Source organism: Diplotaxodon limnothrissa, linkage group LG9 (genome assembly GCF_057381915.1).
Source record: "Diplotaxodon limnothrissa isolate DT_005_m linkage group LG9, D_limnothrissa_male_GT1.1, whole genome shotgun sequence".
NCBI lineage: Eukaryota > Metazoa > Chordata > Actinopteri > Cichliformes > Cichlidae > Diplotaxodon > Diplotaxodon limnothrissa.
The window spans coordinates 31,622,405-31,633,388 of NC_140604.1; the positions used below are offsets into that span (position 1 = coordinate 31,622,405).

General features: G+C 39.9%; 1 protein-coding gene across 1 annotated transcript; it reads left to right on the forward strand.

The window, feature by feature from the left end:
* The first annotated feature begins 4,654 nt into the window (after positions 1-4,654).
* On the forward strand, positions 4,655-8,011 carry LOC146625832 (B-cell receptor CD22-like). The gene is made up of 8 exons (XM_085362519.1): positions 4,655-4,736; positions 5,172-5,555; positions 5,892-6,197; positions 6,308-6,568; positions 6,669-6,756; positions 6,909-6,948; positions 7,107-7,334; positions 7,958-8,011. The coding sequence occupies exons 1-8, from the start codon at positions 4,655-4,657 to the stop codon at positions 8,009-8,011; spliced, it is 1,443 nt and encodes a 480-aa protein (XP_085218645.1).
* Positions 8,012-10,984: the final 2,973 nt, after the last annotated feature.

Consider the following 10,984-nt stretch of genomic DNA (forward strand, 5'->3'; position numbering starts at 1 on the left):
CAAGCTTGAAACCTGGATCCCCCGTAGCCGGTTACCAAGATTACGTGAAGTACCCTCAGAAGGTCTGCTAGATGATGTTAATGCAGCACTATGGACGATACCTACAACCACGATTACCGACACTAACAAGCTGATGTACAATACGGCAGCAGTGATCAGTGAGCCTTGAACAGCCACAAGGGGCAGTACCCTCCATGGAGAAGGAGGCTAGAGGGCAAGATCAAAGTAGGAGGTTAGCCAACTAACGGAGTTGCAGAAAGGTGCGGCAAAGAAGGTGCATAAGAAATACAGCAAACTGTCCATACCTGAGGCCTTGAAAACTGCCAAGCAAAGACTCACAGCCTTGGCCAGCTGCTTGAGAAGGTACACCAGAGAGATAGAAGGCAGGAGAATAAACCAGCTGTTCTCCACAGAACCAGCAAAGGTGTACTCTCAGTGGCAAGGGAACAATAAGAGAACAGCACCACCAAGGCTGGAGACGGAGCAATACTGGAAGAGCATATGGGAGAAGGATGCAACCCATAACGGCAATGCTCAGTGGCTAGTGGATCTGAGGGCAGATGATAGCGACCTCCCTGAACAGGGTCCAGTAACCATCACAATGGCAGATATCCAAGAAAGGGTCTCCAGTATGAAGAGTTGGACAGCACCAGGGCAAGGTTATTATCGTTAACGAAAACTAACGAAATAACGAAAACTAGAAGTGAAAAAACATTTTCGTTAACGGAAATAAAAATAAAAACAAAAAAAGGAAAACTAACTAAAACTGTAATGAGTGTTCACAAAACTAACTAAAATTAACTGAATTTATATCAAAAATGCGTTTAGTTTTCATTGATGTGTGCGTGTCATACAATAGTCAAAGGTGAAAATGAAGTTTAGTTTCCAGATTTTTTTCTTGCTGTCTCATTATGCCAGCAGGTGGCCAGTACGTTAGTCGAGTCGTCTGTGTTGCTGCTCCGTCCAAGCACAGAATCATGTCAGGAAAAGTCGGGAGAAAGCGCCAGAGTCCAATTTGGGATTACTTTGAATATGACTGTGTTTTGGATAAAGCAAGTGTCTTGTAGTGGAAAGAGACAAATTATGAGGGACATTTCTAAAGGGCAAAAAATCCCACAAACCTTAAAGTGCGCTTGAAAAGCTCGCACAAGAAGGCTAACTTAGCTTACCTTGAGAAGGTAAGGGAGCACACTCAACCCTCATCCCCAAAAACAGACGCTAACCCCAGGCAAGGCAGCGTGATGCATCCCGAGACAACAGGACTGGGATATCTACATAACTGTGTGAGTCAATTGTCTTCAAAAAGTTTATCAATTCACTTGAACCAAAATTATGAACACCCGGTGCTGCAAGAGTTAATAGTCTCATTGGAGCCAAGATATACATTTTATAGTTGCCTGGTATCAATGGTTGTTCATCTGCCTTTATTTATTTATTTATTTAAAGAACCCATAGGTGGGAATGTGAGTTGTCTGTCTCTGCGTGTTAGCCCTGCGACAGACAGGCGACCTGTACAGGGTGCAGGGTATGGTAGCTGGAATAGCAACATACCCAAGGATAAGCAGAAGAGAATGACTGATATGATGAAACTGGGATTTTGTTACAGTTAATTATTGCAAACACAACTAAAACTATAACTGAAACTAATCAAAACTAAACTGAAACTAAGGATTTTCAAAAAAATAAAAACTAAACTAAACTAGCAAACAATTGGTAAAAACTAATTAAAACTGATATAAAATTGAAAATCTGAAGTCAAAACTAAATAAAAATAAAAACTAATGAAAATTGCAAAACTATTAAAACCCTGCACCAGGGCCCGACATGGTTCACGCCTACTGGCTGAAGAAGCTGACTGCACTCCACGAGCGTCTGGCAGCACAAATGAACCAGCTGCTAGTTAACGAGAGACACCCGGAATGGCTAACCGAAGGTCGAACGGTCCTGATCCCCAAGGACCCCAAGAAGGGACCGGTCCCATCCAACTACCGACCAATAACCTGCCTCAGTACTACATGGAAGCTCCTGTCAGGCATCATATCGGCTAAGATGAACAGGCACATGGGTCAATACATGAGTGGGGCACAGAAAGGGATTGGCAAGAATACCAGAGGCGCAAAACACCAGCTACTGGTAGACAGAACAGTCAGCTGAGACTGCAAGACCAGACTGACCAACCTGTGAAGGCCTATGACTCAATGCCCCACAGCTGGATACTGGAATGCTTAGAATTGTACAAGATCAATGGGACCCTAAGAGCCTTCATCAGGAACTCAATGGGGATGTGGCGTACAACACTAGAGGCCAACTCCAAGCCCATAGCACAAGTCACCATTAAGTGCGGGATCTACCAAGGAGATGCTCTGTCCCCACTGCTGTTCTGCATAGGCCTGAACCCCCTCAGTGAGATCATTAACAAGACTGGCTACAGATACCGACTGCGGAACGGAGCAGTTGTTAGCCACCTCCTGTACATGGATGACATCAAGCTGTATGCCAAGAGTGAACAAGACATCGATTCACTGATCCACACTACCAGGCTATACAGCAATGACATTGGAATGTCGTTCGGACTGGAGAAGTGTAGTCGAATGCTAACAAAGAGAGGGAAGGTAGTCAGAACTGAGGGGATTGAACTACCAGAAGGCAACATTGCAGACATAGAGGACAGTTACAAGTACCTGGGGATCCTGCAGGCAAATGGGAACCATGAAGAGGCCGATAGAAAGGTTGCAACCACCAAGTACCTGCAGAGGGTCAGGCAAGTCCTGAGGAGTCAGCTGAACGGTAAGAACAAGATCCGGGCCATCAACACGTACGCCCTGCCCGTGATCAGGTACCCTGCTGGGGTAATAGGCTGGCCAAAGGAGGAGATAGAAGCCACTGACATAAAGACAAGAAAGCTCCTTACCATGCATGGAGGGTTTCACCCCAAGTCCAGCACCCTGAGGCTGTACACTAAGCGGAAGGAAGGGGGCCGGGGACTGGTGAGTGTCAGCACCACAGTCCAGGATGAGACAACGAACATCCAAGAATACATTTGGAAGACGGCCCCAACTGTCTGAGTGCTCAGTGAATACCTCAGGCAGCAGAAACCCAAGAAAGAGGAGGGAGACGAGGAACCATCATGGAAGGACAGGCCCCTGCACGGTATGTACCACCGGCAGATAGAGGAGGTGGCTGATATCCAGAAATCCTACCAGTGGCTGGACAAAGCTGGACTGAAAGACAGCACAGAGGCACTAATCATGGCAGCACAAGAACAAGCTCTGAGTACAAGATCCATAGAGGCTGGGGTCTATCACACCAGGCAAGACCCCAGGTGCAGGCTGTGTAAAGATGCCCCAGAGACAATCCAGCACATAACAGCAGGGTGCAAGATGCTAGCAGGCAAGGCATACATGGAACGCCATAACCAAGTGGCCGGCATAGTGTACAGGAACATCTGTGCCGAGTATAACCTGGAAGTCCCGAGGTCAAAATGGGAGATGCCCCCAAGGGTGGTGGAGAATGACCGAGCTAAGATCCTGTGGGACTTCCAGACACAGACGGACAAAATGGTGGTGGCTAACCAACCGAACATAGTGGTAGTAGACAAACAGAAGAAGACGGCCGTAGTGATCGATGTAGCGGTTCCGAATGACAGCAATATCAGGAAGAAGGAACACGAGAAGCTGGAGAAATACCAAGGGCTCAGAGAAGAGCTCGAGAGGATGTGGAGGGTGAAGGTAACAGTGGTCCCCGTGGTAATCGGAACACTAGGTGCGGTGACTCCCAAGCTAGGCGAGTGGCTCCAGCAGATCCCGGGAACAACATCGGAGATCTCTGTCCAGAAGAGCGCAGTCCTGGGAACAGCTAAGATACTGCGCAGGACCCTCAAGCTCCCAGGCCTCTGGTAGAGGACCCGAGCTTGAAGGATAAACCGCCCGCAGGGGCATGCTGGGTGTTTATATATATATATATATATATATATATATATTTTTTTTTTTTTTTTTTTTTTTTTTTTTTTTGTTATGCCTGAACATAAGTGTAATATTTGCTGTGTAAAGTTTTACAGTTCAGTTACACTCATTCATCACCAAGGACAATTTGAAACGCTTACCTTGTATTATTTGCTCCTGACTGAAATGATTGGTATAAGTACTAAGTTGAAAAAAGATCTCACTGTTTTGTTTGGGTGATTAAAGCAAATGTTCTCAGAATATATCACAATGATCATATGTTCTGCAACAATGATTAAGTGGAATGAAAATATGTGCAAATACAATGAACTCATGACATCAGATTTGAAAGAATGACTAGTGGTGTTACAAATGTGATCAAATGTGAGTTTTGTACTGAGAGATTTGAAAATGCACACTTTAGTTATGAAAATAGTACCAAACCAATTAAAAAAAACTGTAGTGAAAAGTATTTGCGTGTGTGGGTTATTTTGACAGGTAATTTTAAACTTTAAAAATCTATCGCCTGACTTCCTCTATCACAGGATATTAGCAAACTGATTGTACTTCCGCAGAATATTTCTCAACACCTATAGCAAATACGATCAAGCAAACTGACATTGCACTTTCTTAAACAGTATGTCCTCTTCTGTGCTTCCTTATTCTAACAACAGTTAGGCGATGTGTTCCCCTGTAATTCTGGTTAAGAAATTATGTTCACTGTAAAAACCTCTCCTGAGCTGTGTGTGAACATGGTGATAGTCGGCATGTTACTGATGGTCCTCTTTGTTTCAGGTGAGCTGTTTGTTCACTATAAAGGCATTATTGGATTCATTTAAATCATTATCAGCTTTAAGGAACAAAATTAAAAGGCTGATGGAGATAAAGCTTTGTTTTTTCATACTGTTCATAGTCTGACAAGTAATTGAAATACTTTTTGTTACCAACAGAATCAAAGACATGTTGTTCATGTTACAATAGATTATATTTCAAGCAACAACTATGTAATTTAGCATCATTAATCAAAAAGGGCAAATGGTGAAAATGTGACTGTCACTTCTGGATGATCTATTATAAATTTAATTTTACATAAACAATTATTTAATTTTAGGAGTACTTTGATTAAAGTTTACATCTTAAGTCCTATGGAGGACAAATTAAAATAAGACAAGTTAATGTTTGTAATAAAATTAATTAATTAATAGGTTAGTTGTGACACTGTGTTTACAGGTGCTTTGGCTAAATGTCCTGATGAAGCAGCAGTCTTCATAAATGCATCAAAGAAGCTGGAAGCACTGAGTGGATCTTGTTTGCAAATCCCATGTAGCTTCAGACCCAAAGAAGAACAGAAATTTATCAGCACAAGAAAAATTATTGGAGTGTGGATTAAAAATCAATCCCAATTTGGCAAATATCCAAACAATGTGATCTTCAACAGTAGTGCAGCAGTTAACATCTATCCAATGAGTATTACTGGGAACCTGAGTCAGAGAGACTGCACCACTCTGTTTTGTAATTTAATCACCACATACACAGACACATACTTCTTCAGAGTAGAGCGTGAACCATTCAAAGCAACAGCTTCTTGTGATCCTCTTCAAATAACAGTCAGAGGTGAGTGATTTTGAGTTTTTTATTAGAATTATATTTTTACTTTATTGGGTTTATTTGACTTGCCTTCAGTTAAGTTTCATCAGCATTTGTTGAAGAAATATTACATTTCAGTCATAATGATTGTCCCAGAATACAGTTTAATATTGGTCGAATGTTTTATTATTAAGCTAAAAAAAAAATACTTTAATAAATAAATACTCAATAAATCACGACTTTATGAAATTAATAAAGTTATATGTAAATTTAAGATAAGATGAGTGGTTTAGAGATTTTAAACACTGGTATAAACTGCAGTGTGCTCTGTAGTGTTAATATGTCTGTGATGTGAAACCACAGATTCTCCTTGGAGGCCCAATATTACAATCCCAGGTGATCTGAAGGAGAAGGAGTCTGTCACTATAACCTGCTCAGCTCTCACTCCCTGTCCACACTCCCCTCCTCAACTCACCTGGAATCTCCAACAAGACTCTCACAACAAAATAGAGGAAAACACAGATGGAAGCTTTACAACTAAAATCCAGCAGAACATCACTCTGTCAGACACACATGATGGAAAGAAGATCAACTGCTCTGCCAGATATCCTGTGAACCAAGGAAACGACACCAAGACAGCAGAGACAGAAGAGACTCTCAGTGTTTCATGTAAGAAAATCAGAATTTGTAGTTGGATCCTGTCAACATAGCATTTGATTCATTGGGAGGTCCACTGTTTAGAATGAATAATGGTGATTTCTGTCAATCTTTTTCTCCAGATGCTCCTAAAGACACCTCAGCATCCATCAGTCCATCAGGTTTGGTGTCAGCAGGCAGCTGGGTGAACCTGACCTGCTCCAGCAGAGCCAAACCTCCAGTCAGCAACTTCACCTGGTTCAAGAAGAGCAGAGATGGAGCTGTGAAAGTATCTGAAGGAGAGATTTACAGCTTCAATGTAACAGATGGAGGAGTTTATTACTGTGTGGCCACTAATGATCTGGGTAATCAGACATCAGCAGAGATTAACGTGACTGTTGGAGGTAAAAGCCACTCATGTGTTACATGCTCCTGTTTCTTTTTATCCATTCAAACTCCAAACTTTAAAAATAACTTCAGGTAGTAACCTTTGTTTTTCTTTAGGAGACACACTGTGGCTACTTCCTGGAGTAATCATTGGGATCATTGTTCTCTTACTTATAATTCTCCTCTGCTTGATCATCTTTGTTCGGTAAGTATCACACATCAAAGCAGAAAAACACAATTAGCTACTCTCACAGATATTTTAGCTACACATTAAAAATTTCTGTTTCAAGCTTAACTTTGTTCACATATATTTAACATACACAGAGATAATTTTTTACTGCCTCTTGTGTCTTCCAGGTCGTTAAAGTCAAAGCAACAAACTCAACAACAGATTCTGGTAAGGAAATTACAAAGAAAAAAAAAATTCTAGCTGCAGGGTTACTTGAATGTTTTGGCGATTACAGCAGTAACTTCATCAGAGCAGTCTATTTATTTAATAAAACATCAATAAGAATGAACCTAATTCACCGAGCTTTCTGTTTTTTAACTCTATAGATTCAAATAAATGAAGAGCAGAAGGTTGATGAACCAGCAAGTAAAAAGGAAGAAGAGGAAGAAAACATCCATTATGGAGAGATCAGCTTCTCCACACTGGCATATGAAGCATCGTCTAACTCAGTGCAGGACAGTGGACAGCAGCAGCATACGGTGTACGCACAGATCAAAAAGCGAGAAAAAAGCTTAAAACAAAGGGCTCACGGCCAAGAGGAACTCTACGCTGAGGTGAAGAAAAAATGAGAACTGTTGTGAAATAATTTTACATTAACATATAAATACACACATGGTGCCTGTAAATGTGTCATTTTCACTGCCTACAGTTCAGTGAAGTAAAACAACTAAAATCCCATTCCATGGCTTTTTTATGTCCTATTTTCCATGCTAACTTTACACGGCTGTTTTCAGATGATTAACTGTGTTCATGGCTTCATGGTTCATGTGACTAAATGAGTGACTAAATGAGTAAGTGAGAAATTGCAGCACTCCAAAAAAAGAACTAGTTTTACACAACAACAGATGCTGTTCTGCAAAACTAAAACTTAAAACCTCAACATACTGTCGCTTTTTTAAAAAGTATATTTTAAGTTATTATGTTCCTAAAGTATTTGCATGCTGCTACGCTGTGTGAGCTGTTGTTTGATTTTGTCAGTTGCATTTCTGAAGTTCTGCTTCCAAATTGTTTTTGTGGCACGCCCCCTGAACTAACAGGTCAAGATGGCAGCACTGAATCTAAACAGAATTAAAACTGTAAACTTTGAATCTGAACTACCATTGTTCTGTATTTTGTCTCACTAAATAAGCCATACGCAGAGCATTGATCAGGCTCTATCCGTTAACGTGTTTTTTAGAAGTGTTATGCTGCATCACTCCAGATACACATCAGTCCAAGTTCCAACATCTGAGTTCCCAGATGTCTAAAATGCAGCACTGGAACCACAAACCAGTATTCCCATTCATGCTGGTGGGCATTTTCTTTTGGCTTCTCCAGGGTAAGTTTAACACTGCCGATCTGCATCGGGTAATCTAAATGTTCTCCTGGAGAGTTGGAAAGGCAAAGAGGAAATGGAAATGCACGCAATAGGAGTGTCTTTCTCTGGCCTTTCCATGTATAGTTATCAGTTTTCACTGCCAGGGTAGTTACAGCATAATGCAAAAATGTTCAGTGCAAAACCTTTTGTTCCCCACTACCTGAACATGGCATTCAAATTAAAATTCCACTAAGCTGCTGTGAATTAAAGAGGCATTTAGCAGCCTCACCCTCTTAGAGAGCAAAATCAAAAACCTTTTTAAACTCTACAATGAACTGGTTTTGGTAATCATTGGATTTGTGCTCAGGCAATGCTTGGGTCAGTTTCAGTGCAGAAGTGCATTTCTGTCTTTGTGTAGCACTGTTCAGCTGGTCTGGACATCAGTGCTCAACTAACAACCTGTGACTCTGCTAGTACTTCACAACACTGATGTGTAACAGCTGTGTGTACAGCTAATGTTTGGGCAGATCACTCTGTCATAATCCCAGTAAATATGAACCCAAATGCACGACTCAGACACCAGAAACAATTTAACAGTTTATTTTTGGAAAACTAAGAACTTACAGAGTCTGGGCTTCTGAACTGTCGAGAAAACAGGAAACCAGAAACAGAAAAATTCAATGTGAATCTATGTGAAAAATAGTTAAAGGTTAGACTATTTTTATCTGTTCGCCACCGGTCCATTCATCCATTCCAAAAAGGGTTTTGTTTGGGGGTTTTTGCATATTGCAATGTTTTGGTTTAATCAATAAAAAATGACTATCCATTATGTTCAATTGTTGGTGAATTCATCTTATTTAAGTATTTAACATATTTTATCATATGGTCCAGTGTTGTCTTTGTTACTATAACATAAATATAATGTAATTTACATGGCATGTACAGACTTTGGCTCTGACTGCTGAAAACGGGAAGTGCTCAGTAATGTTATCTTTAATACTTTCTTAAAAATGTATTTTTAGCCATTAAAACTGGATAAGTGAAAAAAAAATTTAAATCCTTTCAGCGTTGGGTTACTAGAAAGGGGGAAAAACTCAAGAAAAGCATTCATTCTTTATTATTGTCTTATCTGTTGTTTCATTTCTTCTTTTGTTTTGTTTTAATGTTGAGTTAAATCAATGTGACAATGTGTTGTTTGTTTTGAAGAGTTAAAAAGCTCTTCATATCCATCTTTGATGTCACTTTTTGGATTTCAGTGCCATCTGCTTCAGTTCTTCATTCAGTGTGTAAAGAGGAAGCATGAAGACACAGAGCTTTCTACATGATGTTGACTGATTTAGGTAGATTTATTTTCTATCAGAGCCAAATGATATAGGTTTGAGTGTTGGGAAAATGGCCATTAAGCTGCACTCTGGGACTGCAGGAAATTTTCCTTCTCAAAAACTGTACTTATGCATCCTAATGAATTACTAAACAGATGTTGTATATTTTTGTATTTGTTTTTGCAGCAAATGTCTTTAAGAAAGCAAAGGATTACACAATATCAGGCACCATGTAACATTTCAACAAATACTGTGATGTAATGCAGTGCGACTGAATTTGAGTGCTCTGAATTTGATTAGAGCGTTCATGTATGTTTATGAAAGGCTGACTAAATCACTCAGAGATCATAGTATGGCTTAAATGGGACCCCCCAAAAAATGCTCATATAAAAAATGAGCATTACTTTCTTTTTTTCTTCACTTCTTTAGGCAGGATGGTTTCATGAGAGTTGTTCCCTGCCTGAAGGGTTTTGGTGAAAAGTCATTAAACAGCCAGCAGATGGAGCAGTGTGCTTTTCTGTGTGGTAGATGTTGCAAAAATACTTGTACAGCAGTTGAAGAGCGATGAGAGCGAACAGGACTTTTCCATCACATGTTATGCTGCTCCACATGACTGACCTGTGTGGCATGTTTGCCAAAGTGAATGATTCTCTATGCTATTCTATGCTATCCTCCTTTCAAAAATAAGATAACTTAATTTGAGCTGTAGCATTCAGGTTAGCTCCTTAAATATTGTTATTGGATTTATCGAGTTAAGTACTGCATTTCATCCATCCCTCTCTTTGTATGTGTGCGCAATGATGTAGTTGTGGTTGTGTGGGACGTTTCTGCACCTCTTTGTGTGACGCATCAAGCTGATTTGTATTTGTGTTCATTTTAATTTTACAGTTAATGATACAGAAGTAATGTTTATGGAGAAGGCACTCTACTCCTGTAGTGAAAATAAAATAGGAAACAGGAAAAATTTTAGAAGAATGAAATTGTTAAAATTAGGAAAATGTACTTAAAGTATTAAAAGAAAGAATTACAATAATACTGCTGTCGTTGATGAAACAATGAGACTTTTCTCTGTTTAGATCTTTTAATGTTAAAGCAAACAGACCTGTGATGCTTTTGGTTTTCTGTCTTTCTTTATTCAGTCAGTCTGCTTTTTATATTCCCATCATGCACTCTGCTGTCATTTTAGTTGCTGCCACTCCCACCTACCTTTCTCTAGATTCACCTCACCTGTCCCTCCACTTACATAGTAACCTGTTTATTATTGTAGGGTCTACCTTACAATGTAAGGTGCCTTGAGGTGACCATAGTTGTTATTTTTCACTTTATAAATAAAATTGATTTTTTTCCACTTTCCTCATTCTCTCATTAGGTATATAGTATTTTAAGCAGCTTATGTCATCATTTCCTGTCTTCTGCATTATTGTTGTGCCTCAGCTTTCCAGTATTTTGCTTTATGAGTTAATGTTGCCATGCTCATGAACTTCTTCTTTGTTTGTCTGTATCAAATTTTTGTTTTGTTATATTTTCCCTAATTAAAAACTCTTTGCTTTTTTTATCCCTCTCCTGAGTCGTGCTCTCCTATCAC

Coding starts and splice junctions, on each gene's coding strand:
- LOC146625832 (XM_085362519.1), top strand. CDS start 4,655: ATGTTCACTGTAAAAACCTCTCCTGAGCTGTGTGTGAACATGGTGATA. Junction 4,737..5,171: donor GATGGTCCTCTTTGTTTCAG/GTGAGCTGTTTG, acceptor CTGTGTTTACAG/GTGCTTTGGCTAAATGTCCT. Junction 7,335..7,957: donor AAGAGGAACTCTACGCTGAG/GTGAAGAAAAAA, acceptor CGTGTTTTTTAG/AAGTGTTATGCTGCATCACT.